General features: G+C 36.7%; 1 protein-coding gene across 2 annotated transcripts in view; it reads right to left on the bottom strand.

Annotated features, from left to right (window-relative positions):
* Positions 1-25,060, bottom strand: part of SYT1 (synaptotagmin 1) — a 344,348-nt gene that overhangs the window by 77,568 nt on the left and 241,720 nt on the right. For both annotated transcript variants that reach the window (XM_079141181.1, XM_079141182.1), the window contains exon 7: positions 14,915-15,032. In XM_079141181.1, coding sequence (XP_078997307.1) covers positions 14,915-15,032 — 118 coding nt within the window. The remainder of the gene's footprint in view (positions 1-14,914; positions 15,033-25,060) is intronic.

Here is a 25,060-nt window from a genome sequence, read left to right as displayed (position 1 = left end):
TCCTTGCAACTTGAGTAACTAGTTCCTTCTGCAGCATTAAAGTTGGCGGACTAATTCAGATAAATAAACAAAAAACCCCACAAAATTGCAAGAACCAAAATCTATATATGCTGTAATAGTAGGTGGGCAGGTTTTTAAGGATCTCTCTCTATTTCATTTGCCTTGAGGTTAGTATGTTTTTCTTTTGCCTGGGTGAAAATCACAATTTTTAATCACATTGTACTGAATTCTAGTGTATGAACGCTATAGATATCTTCATTAAAAGAAAGCATTCCTGATTGCAATGTGTTTTGTAAAGAGTTTTTCACTTGGGCTGATTCATGCCTCAATTTCATTTTTATATCTTAGTATCTTGTGAAGCTCTGACATTCATCCCTGGAATCTATAATAAAGTCTTCAGGTGCATGGCTTCACAAAAAATATTTGCTTTGCAATCGGCTTAACCTTGGGGCCAGATGGCTAGTTGTTTAAGAGAGGCACAGTTTAACATTACTGTTGTGAGCAAATTTAGCACTTGGCCAACCTCCTGAGACAAAAATCCAACAACAACCACCCACCACTCAAAAATACAAATCAGAGTGGTCCAGGGGAATCAATTCCACTGTGAGACTAATACACAACAAAATTTTCGTGGTTCTTACCTAGATTCTTAGTAAACATTTTGATGAGTTGCTTTTCCTATTGGTAAGTTGAGCAATTCATTTAAGGTGAAGGCTAGAGAGCAGGTACACACTTCAACCAGAGTTTTCTCCATTGTTTGAAATGCCAGGATGGGCCCAGCTTGAGAATGTGCTTGATATAGAAAATGAAATTTCAACTAGAGAAAAACAAGCTGAAGAGGGTCACAGGGTCTTGCAAGGATGTGGAAGTTTACATGGGTACTTTTCTTGTCTTTGGTGTTGATTTTATTTGTGGAGATTTGAGAATTGTAGAGATTAAGTAAGAGTTGAAGTCTTGACCACTCAATTATGCACCAACAATAAGCAATGATGGCTGATTCATACTGTATCCAATTAGGTGCTTATTAGTTAGGGTACAATTATTAGGCAAACAACAGGGAATTGCTCTGGGACCAGGCTCTGCCACTTCTTGTGAAATTAACATTGCAACTGCAGGTTCCATCTTGTGGTATTTCATTTTAGAGAGAAGGAGTTTGTCCAGCAACCAGGCACAAACTTGATAATTAGAATGACAGAGGTTCTATTCTTCCTCTTTATTCCTACTTGTTGTCCTAATTATCTGTGTTTGTCTAGGACCCATTATCACAAAAAAAGAAGCACTTGGAAGAAAACTCTTTCTTAAATAATTCAAATTATTAGCTTTTTAATAACTGAAAGTGCAAATAAACCAGTCAGCCTTTATATCCATTGAGGTAACCAGTTGTGGATTGAAACTATTTAAAAAAATTTTATCTGTACAGAACACGTACAGACTTTTCTTGTTATTATTTCCTAAACAATATGGAATAACAACTACTTGCATGGCATTTACACTGTTAGGAATCACAAATAATCCAGAGATGATGCAAAATATAAAGAAGGCTATGCATAGGTTACATATGCAAATACTATGTCATTTCATATAAGGGACTCAAGCATCTTTGGATGTTGGTACCTGTGGGGGAGGATGGAGGAGCTTGGAACCAAATTCCCCACAGATACCAAAGGACAACTGCACTTGAGAAATATACTACTGATCTTATTTCATATATGCTGGGACCTGTGACCAAATCGTAATGGGAAAAGGGAGGAGAATTTGCTGGTTAGCATTCAGATGTCCTCATAGATTAGCCTAAGCAGATAACTTCCATTCAAATCACGAGGAGGAATTTGTTAAAGACAGGTGCACGCACTGTATTTATATCAGCCATATAGAAACAGAAGTTATCTAAGAACCAGGATATAGTGAGAAAAATTAGGAGTTAACCAAGAATTGTCCTTTGCTTAGAAATAACCAACATTTATATGATGGTTTCCCTTACAGCTTCCACTTAGTTATTTCATTTGTTTATCAACCACGTGGGCTATCTTTAATACCCCAGTTTTATAGATGAACAGACAGAGGATCAGAAAGATTAAGGCTTCAGACCCAGGTTTTGCAATTCCTGTTGCTGTTCCCCTTCCATGCGCCCTGCTGTCTCTCAGGAGAGGATGTGTTTATGGCTGAGTTACAACTCCACTGGAGACCAAGGAGGCAAGGACAAATGCTGGCATTTTCTGATAGGTATTTATTATTAGGCCTTGCCCTGTAATCCCTGCTAAATCACACCTTAGGTGTGCCTCTTGGCAAGGTCAGGGCACATATAAAGCATTCTATAAAGTTAAATTCCTGTTGGGAGGCTTTTAAGGTTTTTATATTTTAATGAAGTTATTAAAATGAAAGTTCAGACTTGCATAATTCATAAGCATTCACTGCCTCTTTTAAAATCTCTGCCAGTAAACTTTTTTTTTTTTGAAAATTTCAGTGAAATTCTAATGTAAAACATGAACATGCATTTCAGTGAAGAGTAAAATAAATGTCTAGCCTATAGCAAACTGGAGCTTTCTGTCATATAACTCTTTCAGCTAGTTTTATTTAGTGTTTTCCCTGCAATAAAGATGGTGTTGTAAAATTCAAGATGTTTTCTATGTAAACACCTCGAATTGGCAACCTTTAGGAAAAGATTAAATGGTTTGGTAAAGTCTAGAAATTGGGAAATTCTTTAAAAAATGCTGACTTTGAATTTTGTTAAGGTATATAGTTTTATGAGTTTAAGTGACTGCTGTAGGTATCTTCAAGTTGCTATCATAACAATGCTCCTGGATTGAGTGTTTGAATGGATTCAAACTTCTACAAATATAGCTGATGACAGTCTGAAAATCTACAAACTAATGACCCGATTTTTTTTTTTTTTTTTTTTGGTACTCTTTGCAATCAATCCAGGTTGTCTTTTTAAGCAAACACTTTTAGGTTTTGAACTTAGGGTAATTGCATCTTACTTTAAAATCCTTTCTTATTTAGATGCATGATGGAGACTGGATAAATGTAACATTTACTTCTCAGCAACAGAAGGCAGTAGAAGAAGCAACAGCTAGCAAATTTTAGGATTATTAAAACAATGAAAACTTCCCCCATTACCTTTTTTTCTCTTATTGATATGTAGGAATTATGTAGGAACTCTTTGTACTATAGGGATATTAGTATTGCATATGATTATGTAAGGGGAAGCTTTGTTTCAGTTGTTATTTGTCTTTTAATTTATGGCTTTAACATTTGGGAGAAACTGACATCTTCATTATATTGTTTCCCTGTACAAGAGCACATATTCTTCTCTTCTGGTCTTGAGTCCTTTGTTGAAATTAAATACTTTTCTTCATTTAGTTATATTTATAAGGAATTACTAAGCATATGATGATATATGCAAAGAGATGTTATGCAACCAGTAGATACATTGCAAGATCAATATACGCTGACCTGAAGGATCTCTATTATATATTGCTATAGATGAAAAATATTTCAGAATGTTTTTATCATCCCATTTTTAAAATATACATGTATTTATATGTATATATGTGTGTTTAATTGATGTGGATAGGAAAGAAAATCTGAAAGTAGATGAAATTTCAAATTGCTTCTTTGTTAGTAGATAACCATGTGATCTTAATTCAGAAAGTGCACTATCACTAAATGTGCATTCAGCTCTTTTATTGTTACCTGGGAAGAATTTGTTAATTAATTACACTGTCATATTGTTGGCTGACATCGATAGTTTGAAATCCATAAATCTCTTAAGTCAGTCAATTGTGCTACTTTTCTTTTTGGGTAAAGACAGTTTCAAAGTGTTCCAGAAGGTTTAAATGTGCTTATTTCATATTTTTAAGTTGAAAAGCCAATTTCCTAAGTAAACACTTGAAATAATTTGTGGAAGAAAAAATATGATAGAAGCTTCCCAGTTTTCTATCTATCACTGAGAATAATGTGCATCAAAAGTTAGGCCATTAGGAATTCAAAAAGGTAACCAGCTGCTATGGGCTTTTGACTTCCTTTTATAAGAAGCTAGTCTATAAAGCAACGGACAAGGAAGATTCTGAGTCATTGCCTTATCTATTCAAACTGGGCCAAAGATGTGACCAGGGGATCATTCACTGTCTTTACTTTTTCCCTGGAAAATGTCCTTATGACAGCTATTGAGGTATAACTACAGTAATGTGTGCATTTCTGTGTCACTCTCTCCTTTTATCTTTTGAAGACAGTCTGCTACATTTTTTTTTAAACCACTAGAGGAGGTGGCGGGAGGGGTGCCTAAAGGGAAGAATGAGTAAAATCTCCTGATAATGCTAGCTAAAATGACCAATAAATTTCAAGAATTATGTTTTCTGGTTTTATTTATTTCCCAACTGATATTTCTATTATAATAAGATTACTACTATATCATGCCAAAAGAATTTCATTAAGAGGAAACAAGTCAGATCAGTTGGAAGATGAAGATAAAATAAGCAGTTAGATTGGTAGAGCTTTAAAATTCATAACTGGCTGCTCAGACAGGGTATGTTGACGTTCGTTTCTTCATGTATGTGCTTGGGGCTCTGAGAATGGAAGTAAATGGACACAATCCTTGTTCTCAAAGTAGTTATTAGTATAGTAGGTGGCAGACTATGGAGAAGAGGGGAACAGAGGATGTATTTGTAACTGAGATTAGGTATAAGGGATTAAGGAGCCAAATATAAGAGTATAACCTTTCAGAAGTAGAAATGACTATTATAAAGTGCAATTTTAAAAAAGATTGTTTTTGATGTTTCTATTTCTCTGAGAATTATAGCAGTGTTTGCAACTCAGAACTTTGCATGTTTTGGTCATGTAACTATTGTAGGCTTTTATTAGCAGAAATCCTATAAATTCATAAAAGGAAGAAAAAAATGGCATAGACTTGCGTGTTTTAAATAGTTTTTTTTTTTAAACTCTTTGCCTTTGTCAAACATAGACAATGACTCTTGTAAGAGCCTGCTGAAAAAAATTTTAAAAATGAGAGTATTTGGGGTTCTATTTCTCTTTAGCTGGTTACTTATTAGAATCTGACCCTCTCTGTCCCTTTTCTGTGTACTGAATGGAGAGAAGGGGTCAGGAAAGGTTTGGCTCAGGATGCAGATGCATTCATTCTAGGTTGGATTAGTGAGATGAGCAGCTGTGGGGTTGTTTCCAGTGGTCTCATGCGAAGGCACAGGTTCCTACAGTACAGCACAAAGTAAAGGTGCAGGGTTGTCTCTTTTTAAAGCTTATAACACAGAATACACTCATACATTTATTTCTGCCTTATATTTCAATCTCTTTCAGCTCCTAGAGCAACACCTCTTTACTACCCAACTGTAAAGTAGCAAAGAAAATTTGACAAAGAATTTTCAAGTAGAAAAGTACCTTTGAGATCATCCTGAATGGCCCTCCCTTTTATCTAGTCCCTTTCAAACATCAAGGTCACTTCCTAAGCCTCGTATTGTGGGTGATGATGAACAGGTAGGTATTACGCTAGCTTTACCTTTCATGATTTTTTGACTTTAATCATATCTCTGCTCAGCCTTCCTTTTCCAGACTACAAAGTCCCAAACTTCTTAGCCTGTCTTCACATATAGCTCCTTCATTCCTCTACTTTAGCTGCTCTCCTCTGGCAGCAGGTTCTCTAACATCACTGTTTTTTCTGAGGTGGGCAACCATAACCAGGTATACTGTACACCTGGACAAACTCTAGGCTTCAACAAGGGCAGGGTATTCCCCAGCTACCTGCCCTTATTTATAAAATATCCTGGGACAACATCTCCCTTTTTTGGGAGTAGAAGTACACTTGGTGAATGTCTCCCATGGATGTTCTATGTGCCTTTTATCCTCCATTTAAAACTGACTCTATTATTCTACACTTGAATTTGAATTGTTGTTTCCTTTCAATGAATTAATTGTAAACTTGCCCACAATGAAGCTGGTGCCAGCTTTCTGTCACTGACAAAATACCCAGGACAAACAACTTAGAAGGAGGAAAGGTTTGTCTCAGCTCACAGTTTCAGAGGTTTCAGTTGATGGTCAGTTAGCTCTGTTGCTTTTTTACTTGGAGTGAGCAGAACATCATGGCAGGCGGGAAGCAAAGAGAGAAACTGGAAGGAGCTGGATCCCAGTATCTCCTTCACACAGCCCCAATGAGCTAACTTTCTTCCACCAGCCCTACCTTCTGAGGTTCCCCCACCTCCCAATAGTACCACACACTGGTTACATTTAACATGTGGGCCTTTGGGTACATTTAAGATCCAAATTGTAGCAAAGTTCATCTACTATATTTTAGCTTGCTCAGCCTAGTGAGATATTTTCACTTACCCGCCAAGCTTGGCATTTAAATGCCTTGAAACATTTATGCCACTTCCAGAATCAGGAGTTTCAAGGTGACTAGTAAAAATGTCCTGGTACAGATCTCTTTGGAATTTGGTATTTCCACTTCTCCACTGTGGATTTCTTTTGTTAATATATTCCAGCTGAGCTCTATTTTCTTGGGAAGTTGCCTATTGCAAGTCTGATTTATTCTTGTTTGTTTTCAGTCCAATTTATTTAATTTTTACATTTAAATTGTAGCTTTGACTCACAAAATCCCATAGCAATTTACAGGGGTAGTAAGGATTTGGACTTTCATATCATATTGTTTCTTGTTCCTAGGACATTGCGCACAACCTGCTGGAATCAGCCCATGATAACACACAGTGGTAGGTAAAATTTTTCGTCTGTTTCTCTCTTCCTCATGAAAGGCATCCAGATTCCTTAGACTTGATCCCTTTTCCCTCATGTTCAGAATATATCTTCTGCTTTACCACTAACTTGTACCACTAGAACATCACTGACTTGTATCTCATCCTCTTTAGTGTACAAAGAACCAGTATCTAAAATAACAAAACAATCTCCTCATAAGGAGTAAAGAGAGATGATCCTTTTCAGCATGGAAATAATAATATATTAATATTATTAATATTAATATATTATTATTATTATTATTATTCTGGTCTTAAGGACCCATTGATCCTATTTTACTGTCTAAGCAAATAATTTTTAAGTGATCAACTGTTTGTGACTTTCACAATGGAATTTCAGTTTGGATATAAAGGATATTAGGAATCAGGCCTTTTGGACATCTTCCAAATGGTAGCATATAGTTAACCACCTGCTCTTTAGGTCGACCCCTGTGAGAAAGAATAAGGACTTAGAAGTCATGTTTTATTGATGTAGCCTGAAGACAGACTATTTGGGTTGACATCTCAGCTCTGCCAAATACTAATTCTGTGACCTTGGGCAAGTTATTTATTTCTCTGTGCTTCAGTTCCATCAGTAGAATAGCCTTAAAAATAGTTTGTACCTTATAGGTTTGTAATGTGGATTAAATCAGTTAGCATATGTAGATAATTTAGAACAGCCAGTCTTACATTGTGCAATGTAAGAGTCTGCAGTGATTTTCATTCCTACAGCTAAGGACAGGCATGGTACCTGGCACAGATGGGTATCATTCACAGGAGGTGTGGCAAAAGATTAGATGGGAATCTGCTGGCCAAAGGACTTAGGAGGCTTTGTGCAAACTGTTCTCAACTAATGCATTTCAGCCTGTCACTTGTTTCTCTTATTTCAAATCCAGTCTGATATTTAACATCTACTTTTCTCATTTCCTTAAAACTACAATGCCTAAACTTCCTTTAGACATAGATAGCATTTCTGTCCCTACGGTAGCACCAGTAAATGTCTCTGGCTTGACTATAACCCTTTTAAATATCTCGCTGTCTAGGAAATACAGTGTCAAGAGCTGTCATTTCTTTTTTAGATCAATCGGTTCACATTTTAGGTATTCGGATTATTTTATCAATATCGTAATTAAGCATTTTGAAGTGTCCCAGAATTAATTTTATATTGTAACATTCAAGCCTAAAATTATGATGAAGCTTCTGACATCATGGCCAACTTATTATGCATATTCCTGCCCCATTAGCTCAATAAGATGCCAGTTTATTTGCATATTATTGCTTGACCCTGATATCATGGCCAATTAATTTGCATATCCCTATCTAATTGGCTCAAATAAGATTTTGCCATTTTATTTATTGGCCTAGCTCCCAGACTAGTGGCTTTTAGTTCAAATCAATTGAATTCAGAGTGGTTTTCTTTGTTATGCTTTCTGCACCAATGGAAGGACAGATAAGGGTGGCGGTCAAGGGCATTAGGGAATGACTTTAGAATGTCTAGAGGAAACATCTGCTTTTATCTTCTCTTTCAGAGGAAGAGATTGAAGCAAAAAAAAAGTGATTTAGACAGGTAGGCAAAGCATTTTTCAGGGAGGAGAATGCTGAACTGATAAAGAAAACAGCTTTTTATTTGAGAAAATCCCAGCGTATAAGGCAGAGGATGTAGTCTACATCACTGACAAAAAAAATTCTGACTTGAAACTTGGCTGATCTGGCTCTGCTAAAATTATGATACAGCATTCAAGCCTCTAAAGTGTAGTTTTAAATTTAAGGTGCATGAGAATAACATGGACCTGGCGGGGGGGCGGGGGAGGGCGTTGTTTAAAATGCAATTTTCAAGTTCCCACCCTGGAACAGTTAGTTATAGCTTGGTTTGAGACAGTCTTTGAGATCTTAAATTTTAACATCCCCTGGGTGATTTTGATGGAGGCAGGCAAAATATCACATCTTTGTAAATATTGCTTGAGGGAATGATCTGCCTCTGCTGATTGATGGTTTCTACGTGGAATCTAGTGGTTACCTGGGTTTGGGCAAGTTCTTTCCTAAATGACTTCAAATGTTTAAATCTGACTGTATTTCCCAAATTAGATTTCCTGTGACAGTAGAAAGGTAGATAAAAGAAAGATTCATCCATGAGCAACTTATTAAAAATTTTCATTTTGGAGAAAGGAGAGAGTACCTGTGGGGAATGGGGAGGGAGATAGGGTACTCTGTCTCTGCAAACTGACAGTCTGACATGCTGACTCCTTGGTCTTCCACATTCTTTCCTTCAAGTAGTTGTTGTCACTTTTGAGTTTCTCTATCCTTTTCTTCTGGAGATGCTTTGGGAAACCTCTCCTATACACTCTCCCTTTGCTTTTTACAGTACGTATTTCATAGTGGTAGGGCAGGACTAGGCATGACCAGGAAGAAGTTTGGGGTTAAGCACAGGACAAAGTGAAAGAGAGAAAGATAAAAAAATGGGGACTACTTCCAGCTGCTCTCTCTCAATCCGTATTGCTCCCCAGTCTTTGTGTGTCCCTGACCTGATCCCTCCTCATAGCCACCTCTCCAGCTCCTTGATGTGCAGGAGGTTGATGCAATAAATGCATATGATGATTTCAGTCCATTACATATGCTTTCTCAGCACCCTCTTGACCCCATGCTTGACATACTTTTATTTTATTTTATTTTTCTTACAATTTAGGTGACTATAAGCCTTATCAAGTGGGCAGGAGTGCAAGCTTTTTGCCCTTGTTGATTTGCTTTGGCTCTTAGCAGTGTAAATAGAAAAATCTGCAAAGGACTCTGCTGGCTTCAGAGAACAGGGGAAGCAGAACAGGTCAATGAGATAGCATTCTGTTTCATACTGACCCAGACAAGAAGGGAAGTCGGCCAGAAACTTTAGGGAGGTGAGAAAATCAATTTGTGATTCTGAGAAGACTAGGAAGGGGGTGCCCTGAAGTTGTTAGGATTATTCACAGGGGTTTATATACAGGAACATTTCCCAGTTTCCAAGAATGCCTCAATTTCCAACTCTTCTCACAGTCTTCATTTCTAGCCTTATCTACCCGAGGACCTCATCTTGATATTGCAGCTATAGACAGGGGAGGCACCTTTAGTAAGCTAGAGACTTGATGTTTATTAGGCAGAAGATTGGATTTTCCTCTAAGTACCAGGCAAAAACAAAACAAAACCTACTCATATCTTTCTGTACTAACTTGCCCCTGAAAAAGTCTTCCCCTAACTTAATGTGGAGTGGGGGTTGTGGAGAAAACTGAATGGTGTGGTAGAAAATGTTCTCATTGGGTGTCAGGGGACCTGAACTTTAGTTGTACCTATTAAACTTTTAACTTCGAATGTTAGTTAATTAAAAATATTTCTTTTTGGTCTATGTGCCACATGGAGCAAGATGGTATAACATCATCTAAAATCTTCAAGGTTTAATTTTCTCAGTGGTAAAATTGATAAGAATAACTTTCATCAACGACCTAACAGCTCTATCATGAGAACCACAGGAAGAAACAAGAAATAAGAAAAGGATTTCTATATTAGAAAGCATTCTATGATTAATAATTCAATTTTTAATAGTTAAAAATATGATCTGACTTTAGTTGTGAAATAGAACTTCTACTTAATTGTGTCCATTTTACTGATTCAGAAGTTTAGCTTTTTCTTTATTAAGTAGAAAACTTTGACAATTTTATTCAATTTGTAATAGTCAGAACTGAAGTTAGTCCTCACATTCCTCATTAAAACTATATTCAGAAGTCTCACATTTCTGAGATAATAAAACAAAACAAAACAAAACAAAAAACCAAAAAAAACCCCCCAAATCAAAACAAAAAAATCCCCAAAACTTGAGGAACATAATTGCTGTGACATAAATAAGAGCAAGAAATTCAATTAGGAGCCAAGTGTTTGATTACTTTCTGATGTGGGGTCTACACAATACAAATTGGAATCTTAAAAACCAATATAGCTCAAAACCATGAGACATACAATCTTATGCCTTTGGGAATTCTCAACCTTTCTAAAGCCTTCACTTTCTTAGACCTCTTAATTCTCTTTCACAATTTGCACTAACAAAAGAGAGTTATAGATTTTTTAAAATTATTTGCAGAGAGATTTATTCCTAACAGGTATATGAAAGGCAGTGAAGATAATGAGAGACTTGATGTTTATTAGGCAGAAGACTTGATTTTCCTCTAAGTACCAGGCAAAAACAAAACCAAAACCAAAATAACAAAACAAAAACTACTCATATCCTTCTGTACTAACTGCCCCTGAAAAAGAGACTGGTAGTCTGTAAGATCTCAATCCAAGTAGTTAGATTTAGATATTCCTCCCCCACTTTTTTTTTTTTCTTACAAGTTCTTGGGCATTGGAATACAAATGATTCAAAGGAAGCAACTAATTGGGCTTGTCTTTGTGAGGTAGGAAGGCCTGAGATCTGCATCATTTACTACGTGGATACAAGATAGAGGTGAAAATCTTTGTGCAGTGTATTTTGAATTAACTAAGTAGGAGGGAAATAAACTGATCCTGTCAAAGAGTAGTAAGAAAAATTACTTTTAAAAAAGATTTCTTATTTTCTTCACTGTTTTGATGATTAATTCCTTACCTTGTCTTAATTCACTACTGGGTCTATTCAAAACATGGGCCTACTGATAGAATTAATTGGACAATTCTATCAAATGGGTGGATTGTTTTTTCCCCATTGAATCCAGTAAGTTGTTAAACCATCTGTTGTTTTCACATTTTGCATATTTATCCCAAGATTTGATAAAGTTACTAATAGAAATAATTACAAAAATATTTAAAGAGCCCTAGCTGTTTCAGGTTCTGTGCTGTCACTTAGTTCTCAAACTTATCTACAATGTCCCCTTATCACTACTACCTCATGGATAATGCATATGAGCTTTAGAAGAGCTACATAACTTGTTCAATGTTAAATTGCTAGTAGTGGCAGAGTGGGGTTTAAACCTTGGCAAACATCCTACTTTGGTTCCAATTAACTAGCCATTTCCAGTAAATGTAGCTTGGCATTTGGATTACCTGGAATGATCTTATTATATAATTTTGGTCTCCTTGTACATAGGTCAACTTACTTTGGAGACAGACCATCCAAATGCTTAAAGTTGTTTTAATGGTAAGTAGGTTAAACAAATTTGAAATGCAGGACCTGTTTTTTCAGGCCATAGCTCCTTTGTAAATAATTCATTATTCATTCAGCAGCTATGCTTAGTGCTACCAGGCAGCCAGAGAACTGTGAGAGACATAAATACAGAACACGGCCTAGTGAGAGAAAAGTGCGATGTTACAGAGGTATAAACAAACTGCTAGTGGCATTTAAAAATGACAAAGATTTATTTTAGGGGATGGATCAGAAATGGCTCCACAGAGTTCCACCACCTAAAACTTTCTCTCTCCCCACGTGATCCCAGGCCTCACTTCTGCTCCTCTTCCAGGTTGTTGCCAAAGTATCATCTACTCATCAGCCCTTTCCTGACCACCCCATTTGTAAATACTTCCAACATTCATTATCCTCTTACCAGCTTTACTTCTCCATAGCATTGGTCACCTTACTATAAGCTTTTTCATTTATTGACTTCTCATCTATCGCTCTACATTAAAATGCAAGGTGCAGGAAGGTGGGGCCTTTTGATGGTTGTCCACTAATGTGAACCTAGTGCTTGCACAGAAGGAAATGAGACTTCAGCTGGGCCTGAAGAATGGGTAGGATTGAGCTAGACATTGGTTGAAGAAAGGGAATTCCAGGTAAAGGAAACCACTTAAGCAAAGAATGGAGGCAGTGAGTTGCACTGCCAATTTGGAGAAGAGTGTGCTGGTCCATTTGGATGCAACGAGATATGGAATGACAGTGTGAAATTGTCCACATTATGTAGTTACAGTGGTTATAATTTAATTCAGTAGGCAGCAGGAAATCCTTAAAATTAGATGTCTTAAATGAGACGGAGTTGGGGTATGAGAAATGGTGGAGTGAGACAGACATCATTACCCTATGTACATGAATGATTACATGAATGGTATGAATCTACATCGTGCACAACCATAGAAACGACATGATGTATCCCATTTGTGTACAATGAATCAAAATGCAGTCTGTAAAAAATAAGAAAACAAAAACAAAAACAAAATAAAACCTAGATCTCTCTATGGGTATTTACCCTGTGAGTATCTTTATTTAATATTTAATAATTAAACAAAATCATTCCAGGTAATTCAAGTGAGGGGATGAAAGTAGGTTGTGCAGGTTCTGAAATTAATATAGTTTTGATGATTTTCTTTAGAGAAAAGGATACAAAATTACAAATCCTAAATTAGATCTGACCTCTGACCTTACCTCTTTTCTGTCACACTGCTGAGTTAGTACAGTGTGTGGTGGGAGCCATCCCAGATTCCCTTCCTTTGCTGGGTTGCTAGCAGTAAGCAATACATGTTATATATGGTTATGAATGTAAGGCACGTAAATACAGCCTGCTAGACCCAGGTTTCCTCAGCTGAATCCTGAAAATCCCTGCAGCTTCTCTGATGTTATAGAAGAAGAAGGGATGGGCAGTGAAGGAGAAGTCACGTGGAAAGAGACAGCAAACTGTGATTAAAAATGGCAGTTGAAATATCTGTGACCATGAGAATTTTAAGAACTTGAGAGAAGCCAGCACAAGTGAGGGACTCTGAATCATTATTGACTTTATGGTAATACTGCTCTGGAACTCTGTTGAAGAACACAAGATAAACTAGAAAGACTAGGGAGTACTTGACATGGTGATGAGAATGTGGTTGGCATGGAAGTTAGGAATGGAGCCTATGAGAAGATACAAAGGAACAATTACTGACATGTGACTGTTGAACAAAAGGATGGAAAGGTCAAAGGTATGTGAAGACCTTATGATATTAAGCAGTAATCTGAGAGTATACTATAATTGTAGTTAAAAATTCCTCTGCATCTTTTTCACCTAGGTATATTAAATATTCTTTATATTTTCAGCAGAAACTATGCTCATTGCTCCAAATTTGCTTTGTTATGCTGTTAGGTAATGAAAACAGGACATTATTAAATAGGGTCTTGGTGACAGGAAAGAATTAGTGTATCTTTCCCAGGTGGCTTATTTATAAAGAGAAGTAAACTTAGGTACAAGGGGAAATTGGTTGACAAATTAGTGGGTCAGTAAGTGGAAACTCAAGTTTATCATTTTTTAGCTGTTGTGTTTTGGAATATAATATCACCATGCTGTATTAGTGTGACCTTTTGAAGTTTGCAATACTTATATTAGAGAAAGCATTAAATAATGAGTAGTAACCGTTGTAAATCCATGGCCAGAAACAATGTCAACTGTAGTCTACTTATGATGACCTTGTGGCATACCAGAAAAATTCCTCACACTTTAATGATTTACTGGAACATTAAAAATATAATTGATTTAATCATACAGAGAAGAGAAAAAAAATATGTTCAACCATGGAAATGACAAGTCCTTGACTTGACTTTGCTTTGGAACAAGAATGTACTTTCACTCACTGTATTTATTATGATTCAGTTGTATAGTAGTCTGAACTCCAAAGCCTCCCTCCTTATTCTAAGTTGTAGTACTGAAAGCATTATCATGGGAATCCACTTTCAAACAGAAATTATTCATATATAAAAGAAAGGTTGAGCCTTTAATGAAATGGCATTATAAAAATTGGGGTACAATGAATCAAAATGCAGTCTGTAAAAATAAAAAAGATTTTAATAAAAAAATAAAATAGCAAAGCATTACTATGCCCCCCCCAAAAAATTATGTTACGCTATCAAATACCTAATGAACAAGTCTCTGAAGGATACATTTTTTTATATCTTGGGTGCGTTTTGACAAAAAAAAATCCCTCTAACTATAATCTGTCACAGCAGAGTCTTTCAGAAGGGAAATGAAGATTTTCAGTTTTCAATGCCATAGAAATGACAATTGATACTTTGGCTATGAAGAAGGAAAACAGATTTTATCTTTGATGCCAATTCCAATAAATTGAGAGTGGCTTCCTGGGGCACAGCGTTGGGATGGATTCTGAGACTGCTTCCAGGCTCAGTAGGAAAGAGGACCATGATCAATTAAGGAGTGGGGAGTCACAGCATGTGTGCTATGCATTTGGTATCCATGATGAAACTGCATTTAAAAAAATCAGCAATCACCAGGACTTACCAGATAAGCCACCCACATCCATCTTCTTCAGGTTCTTTGCCTCCAGAATGACGACAGTCAGTTTACCAGCAGTAGGTACATAGCGGAGGGAGAAGCAGATGTCACCCAATTTCTCTTGCTATGAAAGCCAATAAAAAAGGTATTAACAATTTTTCAGATAAGGGTGATTGAATATAATCTCCTCGAGAGAGGAGGGTTATGACAATTAGAAAATTTTTAGGATCATTGGCATTTATTCAGTGGTTCTTTTATTCATTAAGGAATCATCAAAATTGATACCAGTTTTTAAAAAAGACCATTTATATTTTAACATCCATCAAAATATATTTATAATTCAATGGTACTGGAAATGAGTCCCAAATGACTTTTTCAGAGAGATTAGCACTGTAAAATGCTCAACAAAATTTTATTACTTTACAAAAGAGCTTTGAAAAGTGCTTAACACTTGTTTAGTAGAGTCAACTGACCTAAATTTTTGTCTTTTTACATATCAAATAGGATTATGCCTAACATTCTATATTTATGGTTTTGGGAAAAAAGGTTTACATTTGTGTTTTATTAATTCTATTTATTGATGAAAATTCTGAATTCCTAATAACTGAAATGAAATTAAATATGTTTTGCACTTTGTTTTATTCATTTCAAATGAAGAAGTCTCACTTTCTTTTGCCTTATCTAAAATTTGTAAAAATTGAAACGCATCGTTAAGCAATGTGAAGACTCTCATAACTCTTATCATAACTCTTATTTCATTATATCATATTTTAGGCACAAAAAAAAAAAAATTCACCAGTGCTGTACTAAGGTGTTTTGGAACAAATGATGTTATATTTAAAATGATTAAACTTTCCCCCCTTTCCCTGAAAGGACTCCTATTAATTCCCCCATCTTAAGTGAGACTCTGGGTTCTGTAGGATTATGTATTATTCTCTAGGATTACCAGGAAAGAACCATGCTGTTGTTCAAGAGTAGAATTTGCATTCACCTTTGTGTGTGTGTGTGTGTGTGTGTGTGTGTGTGTGTGTGAAAGAGAGAGAGGGGTGTGCTGTGCCCTTCTCAGATCCAGGAGGCTCCATGCTGCTTTGTAACATAAGGAATTAGCTGTATGTCAAATCAGAGTTTATTTCTTAGTGTTTTCTCTTATGAAATGTGAATTCTGATTCAGAAGGAGGTAAGAGTTGTGTCAGATTTCTGCAGATAAACTTTTTAACATAGGAGTGGGGGTACGGAAGCGCCCATACTAAGGACTTCTCATGCTATATATACTCAGATGAGGACTATATTTGGTCTTTTCTATAACCTGACACATGTGCGACATCAGCTAGTCTTCAATGTAGAAATAACTATCTAGAGGTAATTTAACAATGTGAAGAAGTTTAACTACTTATTTTGGGGTACTCAACATATCCATCTTTCAAAAGAGAAAGGGTATAATTTATCTGCAGGTAAGATGTTATGGGGGGGAGGAGAGGAAGAGAAGGAGAAAAGGTACCACTTTCTGCTGAAGTAATGCCCCTACGGAAACAGTACCACATGTGTTTATGGTCTCTATTCTTTCATTTCTCAAGTTCCCATAACATCTTACATCTTACCATATACCTCTATGTTAATAAGAGCTTTTTATTTATTAATTTTTGGTACCAGGGGCACTTAACCATTGAACCATATCTCCAGTCCTTTTTGTATTTTATTTTTTACTTTTTCATTTTGAGACAGGGTCTCACTAAGTTGCTTAGGACCTTGATAAGTTGCTGAGGCTGGCTCTGAACTCAGGATCCTCCTGCCTCAGCTTCACTAGCCGCTAAGATTACAGGTGTGCACAACCACATCTGGCAGAAGAGCTTTGTTTTTGTATTGCTATTTGCATGTCTTAATTCTCTCTCATGGCTGTACCCACCTTGAAGGCTGATTCCTTGCCTGGATAACACTTCTCATACATTTTCAAATGTAAATAGGTGGAAACTTTAGATAATATACCTATTTGAAATTACTGAGGTCATAACTCCCTTCCATTAGTATAAGACAATAGGGAGTTACTTGTACCAAGTTCACCTTATGTGCCCACTCGCCCCTAGGAATTAATTTACACACCAGGGGAGTCTAGTGGAATACATTTCTCTTCATAATCTCTGAAAATAAGTGGGAGGTAATATCATGGAAATTAACGCAAAGTATGGCAAATTCATCTGAACTTTATGAGATAAGAGAAATAGAAATGGACAAAATTGCTATTCAAAATGCTCATTAGCAGGACAGTTCTTTTTGGTGGAATATGCCTGTTCTCCAGGACAGCCTCCTGGAGGAGCTGGCTGAACTGCAGGGTGGGATTACTCTAACCTTTGCAGTAGTGTCAGACATGACCCTTCTCTGATGTCATACTCCTCCTCTGGCTCATAGTTGAACTCCAAGATTGACTTCAGGGCATGTCCATTATTTTAAAATAAAAAAATGCCACAACTTTCTTTCAGGCATTCTGTTCTTTAATCTTATGATACATAGTGAATTTTAGAAGATTTTAGATAATATTTAGCTTCAGAAGAAAGCATTTATAGAGTATGAAAAACCCTGATGCAAGGAGAAATATGTGTAATTATCTGTAATTTTAAAACTATGAGATGGAGGAAAAATGAGTGTTTAAAAGTAAAAATGAGGGGTATTTTGTGAGAAAGAGAAATATAAAGAAGGGTGTATTATGGCATTTTTTATAGATCTACATTTAATCATTAATTAAAGGACTTTAATAGGGAAAATTTTTCATTTGCTTACAAAGTTATCATAATTGGTGTGCCAGATTAGTTATGTATTTTTATATTAACTGAATTTACTTTTCAAAGTTTAAATTTTATTACTTTTGGATCTACAAGCTATTTTCAAGCTGTTTACAGCTTTTTTCCTTTTCTTTCTGGAATTTTGTCTTTCATGGCATCAAGATAGAGAGAAACTCATTTCCAGAAACAGGCAAGGAAAGTATCCAGTACATATGAGCCTTTGCCTTAGTAAATTTTTTTTTTGTGTGTGTTTTTTGGGTGCTGAGGATGGAACCCATGGCCTTGTGCTTACAAGGCAAGCACTTTACTGACTAAGCTATCTCCCCAGCCCCAGTAAATTTTCTGAGCTGTAATTATCTGGTATGAGTGTGTGCTTTTCCTAATGCTTTAAAACTCATCTTTAAAAATTTTCTAAAATTTTGAGAATCAGGTAAACTTTTGTCCTATTACATGATGGTTGGACACTAGACTCCTTGATTTAGGACAATTGCAAATATGATCAAAACTTTTTTCACATGCTGTGGATAACATGGGAACAAGGAGTTCTTGGCATACACGGTAAGCCAGTGTTGTTGAATCTTAAGGGCTCATAGAATATGAATTGTTGGAAAGAAGTATGTCCTTTCTCCGGTGAAGTCTTTCATTGCTTCTGTGATCGGGAACAGTACTTTGTTCCACAGTCTGTTCTAGCTGCAGAGGTTTCACCCTATCTATTAGCATCTACACGGAAGAACTGGAATGACCTGATTGATGTGAACAGTTTTACAACAAATTAATTTTGTAACTTCACAAGTCAGTTTGGAAGCAATATACAAATATTAATTTACAACATTTTATTACTGCAAAATTCTAGAAACCAAGATTTGCTAAATTGTTAGAGAAAAAGTTTCCTTTGAGGTTGTGATGATGGGGGGAAAAGTTTCTTGGAAAAAAGATAAACAAATCTAAATCACAGATCCTTACTGCTGCCTGACAATTCTGTCTAGCGTTCTGCATAACACCCTGGAGGGTGCTGATATGTCCACTTATAAGTGAAGACTTTGCAAGTCAGAGGTTATAGGTTTCATAGTATTCCAGTGAGAAACTGAAGCAAGATCTTTTGACACAAAATTGTTTTCTTTACTACTAAATGGCTATGTTGAAGGACAGAAATTAAGAGCGCAACTGATCATCCATTTGGATATTCCACTTTTACTTTAAATTAATTGTTAAAGTCCTCCCCTTGAGTGTTCTCCTTTCCAACACCCCTTCCAGTCAGGGTCACTAATTAATCTGTTTTCAGTGACCAAGTCCCCTTCTCTCTGTTTTCCTGTATTCATTTAACCCACAAGTCTTGACTTTTTTTTTCCCATAAATGTGGCACAGTCTGGATATTTTCTTTCATTTCCTTTTTCTGTCATCATCAATATGATCTCTACCTTAACCACCTCAACTATCTCCACCTCCAGCATGACCACCACCTCCATATGGTGTTTGCCACTATCACCACCGCTACCACCACTGTCCCTACCAGACACTATGAGCTCAGTACTATCGTCATCAACTCCATTCCCACCCGCAGCTCCACAGTGTTTGAGATCAAGCCATAACCTCGTCTGTCATACTTTTAAAAAATACTCTTATGAAAAAGTATTTAGTGTTTCCAAAGTTCAATGCAGGCTGCAAACCAATGCCATGTGAATATTCCAAAGGTTCAAACCCCTCTTCCTGACTTTTAAGAAGCTCTGTATTTTGCCTCTACCCTAACTACCCAAACTTTTTTCTTACTGCCTCCTCAGCATCTTGAATCTGATTACCTCTCCCCACTTATAGAAATACCATTGTAGTTGAAGTCTGGTGACCAACTATTCTGATTTGCTCAAAACTCTACAGGGAAAGTCCCAGAAAAACCATGACAAGTGATAACCTTCAATCTATGTCATCAATATTCTTGGCTCACACTTCTGTAACAGTCTCCTGATAGCCTCTCCATATCCACTCTTGCTCCTTTCCAATCTCTTCCTTACATAAAAAGGAGAGGAGTCCTTTCAAAATAGGAATATGGTCATGGGACAATCCTACTCAAAGCCCTTCAATATCTTCTCATTTCACTTAGAATAACATGTTATTGCTTACACTAAAATATGATCTGATCCTTCCATCTCTCAACACTATTCTGATCTCATTTCCTCTTCCCCAAACATGCCAAGTCCACTTCTGTAACAGGGTCTTCTGCATTTGCTGTTTACTCTGTCTGCAATATTCTCCCCTAGATGCCATTATGAATTATTCTGTTATTTAGCTTTCTACTCATATCACCTCTTTAGAGAACCTTTTTTATGGAAAGTTATCAAAGTAGTCTCATACACTCTTTTTTTTTTTTTTTAATACATTTTTAGTTGTCAATGGATCTTTTATTTTCTTTATTTATATGTGGTGCTGGTATTGAACCCAGGACCTCACATATGCCAGGCAAGCAATCTACCAGTGAGCCATAACTCCAGCCCCTCTAATTCACTCTTAGGCACATATTCCACCTATGTCCTAGCATTTGCCATCACTTGATATGCTGTTTTTTTAGGTTTACCCCACCAAAACATCAGACTATATGAGAAGAGACTTGTTTTGCTCACTGCCATGTTCCCAGCATTAGAACAATGCCTGGTACAGAGTATAGCTCCACATATGCCTGTCAAATGTAGGTTCTCTACAATTGAATGCAGTCAGAATGGTCTTCTCAGTATCTTCTTTTAATCACATGTTGGGTTCTCTATAGAAAAGCAAACTCAGAATTCTTAAAGGCAAGGTTTATTGGGATGTGTCCATTTGATCAACACTTATTGAAGCAGGGGAGAGACAGGATTGTATAAGGGAAGAACTTGGTCTGTGACATAATCACATCGAAGGCCTCAACCAATGCTCTGGGATACTCTGGAGCTTGGATAGCTCTTCAGAGATGTTCTGAATTGGGGCATCAGAGGTAAGACCCTACAATCCTGAATCAGCTAAGCACTGGCTATGGGCTGACCCCATATCTAGAGTTAGGGTCTCTTCAGCTTAGGATAATGCTGAGAACTTAGTTATGAGCTGTCAGTCATCAACACTCTAGACAGCCAGGACAATAAATACCTTGGTCATAATGGTGCAAACATTGGGAGTTCACCATAGCAATCACTACTTCTTCATGAACTATATGCTTTCCCATCACCATTTTTTTACTTAGTTAATAAATTCACTTGAAATATCTCCATTCTCTTCTACCTAATGCAATTATTCCTACACATGAAGCTCTAGTCTATTTTCATATTATTAATAAAGCACCCCCTTATACATGGCTTTCTGGTAGAAATTTATTTGTAGCCAGTATTATGGTGCCCAGAAATGATTTTTCCCTATTTACTTTGCATATATTATGGTTTAGATATGAGGTGTCTCATGAGAAGCTCATGTGATAATGCAAGAATGTTCAGAGGTGAAATGATCATTAGGAGAGCTGTAACCTCATCAGTTGATTAATCTTTTTAATGGGTCGATGGATTACTGAGTATTAACCAGGCAGTATTTACCAGTATGAAATAGGTCACTGGGGGTGTGCCCTTGGGGATTCAGTATTTTTCCCCTGGCTGCTCCTGTTCCCCAGCTACCCTGATCTGACAGCTTTTCTCCACCACACCCTCCCACCATGCTGCTCCACCTCATCTCAGGCCTAGAGCAATGGAATCAGCTGATCACAAACTGAAACCTCTGAAGCCATGAGACCAAAATAAACTTTTCCCTTCTCTAAGTTGTTCTGATTGGGTATTTTGGTCACAGTGAAGAAAAGCTAACTAACAAAGTTTATGTGAGTTCAATTTTTATGGGACAGACTGATGTGAATTGTTGGACAAGATTAAGAAAATAATTTTAAAAAATGGGCCCATCCTCTGGACCCCACATGCTTTCTTTTCCAAGATGCAATTCACTTGCAGCCCTGCCTGGGCTAAGTGGACAGGATATGTCACATTCCTCAGCAAACTGCCTGTTATCTGCAGGAGAAATGCAGGCCTGAAATAAATGTTGATGGAAGAAAACCAGGAGGCTTTTGTGACCGGATCCTAAAACTGGGAGATAAGGATAGGTCCTCCTACCCATAAAATTTGTAAGAATGTGTGGTTAAGAATCCAATTAGAACCAGTCCACATGGGCCAAAGTGACCTGGAGGTGCCATGAGAGTGGGTACTTGAAAATCTGATGTCATCCTGCTGTCAATCAAAAGTGAAGAGGTGGACCTGGGCAGGGCTCTCTGGAAACTTCTCTGGGATCCCAAATAAAATTGGAGTGCAGGAAAGGAACGGTGTCCCTCTCCTCTCTGAGAGGACTCACTCTCGCTTGAGAGGGTCCCCTTTCCCTTTTGTATCCCTTCAATAAACTCATTCCTATTACTCTGAGCAACATGTCTGAAATCTTTCTGACTTGATCACAAGAATCAGGGTTTGAAGGGGGTCTTCACACTGCCTCCGTTTTTCAGAAGGTCCTAACTCTGTAACAAACTCACCTTAAAGTCCAGAGGAACAAGAATTTCACTTTATACCACCTTTCTATGCCAAGCTCCAGGTACATAAGTAGGGCTTCTAAATAGTTGTGGGCTGTTTGTATTAAAATGAGAACCTCACCAAGCTTTCACTTTGCAAACAGCATTGATGCTAGTGTTCTATCAACAGTGTCTCCAGTTTAATCAACAAGTCAACTAAGTGGATTTATTAGAAGCTCCTGCTTTGTGCCTAGTACTATGAACACTGCCACATTAGCTCTGACATGAGACTAGAAACAAAAACATTTCTGGAGGTGTGCTTTTATAAGATAATTTCAAGACCCTGTAGAGTTGTAGCCAACAGATGAGTGCTTTTGCTGGTGTGATTATCTCATGAAGGGGTCTTATTACTATTAGGAATTTCAGCTTTATGTATAATTTATTTTAGTCAATTGCCTGATCACTAGGTGGAAACTGCCAGTTAGTGTTAGAGAATTCCAACTGTGAGATTCAGAGAAATTAACCTGCTCTTTTAGAATATGGAGCTGACAATCAGAAGGTACTTTTGTTCTGAGCAGCTTGATAACTCCATTATTTTCTTTTAAAAAGCATTCACTGAATAGAGTAGATGTCTATAAAATCATTAATTTGCAACTATAGCAATACCTTTCATTTTTGAAAAGTATTAGAGATTTTAGAATAAAGGTCATCTCCAATGGATAAAAAAAACTTGTTTTAAAATGAATATTTATTTGATGGCTTCTATGGCACCATCTATCATTTTATGATTAAAAAGAAGGTTTTACTTTAGTGGCCTTTGCAAATGGGGCCAGTTCACAGATTTGTTGGGAACACTGTACCTTCAAATGAGTTTTAAAAAGGTACCTGAATTGACTTAGTGCCATGACATTTTAAAAGGACATATTCTATTTATGTTAATTGTAAGAAGATTTTCCTATGTTAAATTGGCAATAGATTTTCTGATGAGTGGATGTTTTTTTCCTGAGGTTGGGAGTCTATTTAGAGGTGACAAATAAATGGAGGTCTAATGGAAATTCAAACTATTTGCATATTCTCCATTTGTAAGAATGCTAAAATGTCCTTTTAAGAAGGACAATGTCATGTTTTTAATTTTAATAAGAGATGGGTGGCTTTAAATACATCCTTTGGGTGGTAATATTTTTGAACTTCATTTTATTCCCACAACTATGCTTATACCCCCAAAGTGTCTGCCAAATCGGTATTTACATCTAATGGACCAGATGGTCACAGTGTGAAATGTTGCTATGAAATGTACCCAGGCTAAAAAGACTGAATCTGGCCTAGAATGCAAATGTACAGTGAAATTTTCAGGTGAATGAGACAGTACGCTTTGTCTTTGTACATTTTTTTTGTAATATTATGTAATCCATTAATGTTTTATTCATTCTATTTTTTTATTATAGAGTAATTATTGAGTGCCACCATAGACTTTCAGCTCATGTCTTGATTCTGTGAATACTCTGATGAGTAATAATATATGTTGACTGTACCTCAGGGGTAGCAGAGATGCCTTGGGAGGAGAAGATGGAAACACTCCAGAATGTAGAAACAAACAAAAGAGAAGGGGACTTTCTCTGGTGATTTATTCCTCAATAAGTAACAATTTCTCAAAGTTATCTCAAATGCACTCCCCATGCAAAAAGGAGCTTTACGACATCTCTTCCCTTTTAAGTAGAGCTAGTGTGTGCGTGTGTGTGTGTGGTGGTGGTGGTGGCGGCAGGTGGCATGTCACGTGTTCTGAAAAAAGAGATTACTTAGACTGAGATGTGAGGTTTCAGCAGAAAAAGGTCAAGACAAACCTCCTTCAAAGGACAGCAAGAAAATTCTAGGCACAGAAATGCACAAAGGCTTTGATTCCTTTGGCAGTTTAAAATATGCTACTCTTCTAGAAGTGCAAAATTCATGAAATTTAATTATAAATGAATTTCCACTGGATGGTTTAGATCTCCCAAATTTTCTCATGATCTCTTTAGACTTTAATTAAGAGAGGGACTTGTCCCACTAGAAATAATATGAACAATATAGTAAAGAAGATATTGTGATGTAATCCAAATAAGGATCATGAAAATAGAAAAATCAAAATACCTAGGGAGAGTAATAGCAGTAAGGTTTAGAATAGAGTGGTGGAAAGAGCTCTTGACTACTGTGGGCATCAGTTTGGCATTCACTTATTCAACAGGTATTTATTGGGTATCTTCTACGTGCCAGGCACTATTCTGGGTACTGCGGCCCAGCAGTCAATACAATAAGCAAAATCAGTGAACAAAACAAATATAGTAAAATATGTTTGCTGATGGTATATGCCACAGAGAAGTGCAAACCAGCAGGGAGAGAGGGAGCATCATTTGAAATCAAATTACTTTATGGGGGAAACCTATTCAATCTCAACCGATTTCTCAGCCCAGACCCTTAAAGCTAGGGGGTCCTGGAATAATATATTTTAAGGTCTTAAAGAAAATGGATGCCAACCAACAATCCCATATCCAGCAAAAGTAAGCTTCAGATTTGAAGATGAAATAAAAACCTTCCATGATAAACAAGTTAAAAGAATTCACAACTAGAAAGCCTGTACTACAGAACATTCTCAGCGAAATATTTCATGAGGATGAAATGGGGGAAAAAATGTGAAAACCAGCAAAGGAAGGAACCACACTAAAGGAATAGTTAACCAAAGGAGAAACTAAGTCAAATTAAAAACCAGAAATAAACCAAAATGACCAAGAATACAAATCACATTCCAATAATAACCTTGAATGTTAATGGCCCAAACTCATCAATCAAAAGACACAGACTGACTGATTGGATTAAAAAACAACATCCAACAATATATTGTCTCCAAGAGACTCA

Source organism: Sciurus vulgaris, assembly GCF_902686455.1.
Source record: "Sciurus vulgaris genome assembly, chromosome: 5".
Lineage (NCBI taxonomy): Eukaryota > Metazoa > Chordata > Mammalia > Rodentia > Sciuridae > Sciurus > Sciurus vulgaris.
The sequence above is the reverse complement of the archived record's forward strand: the minus strand, read 5'-3'. Positions and strand labels throughout refer to the sequence as shown.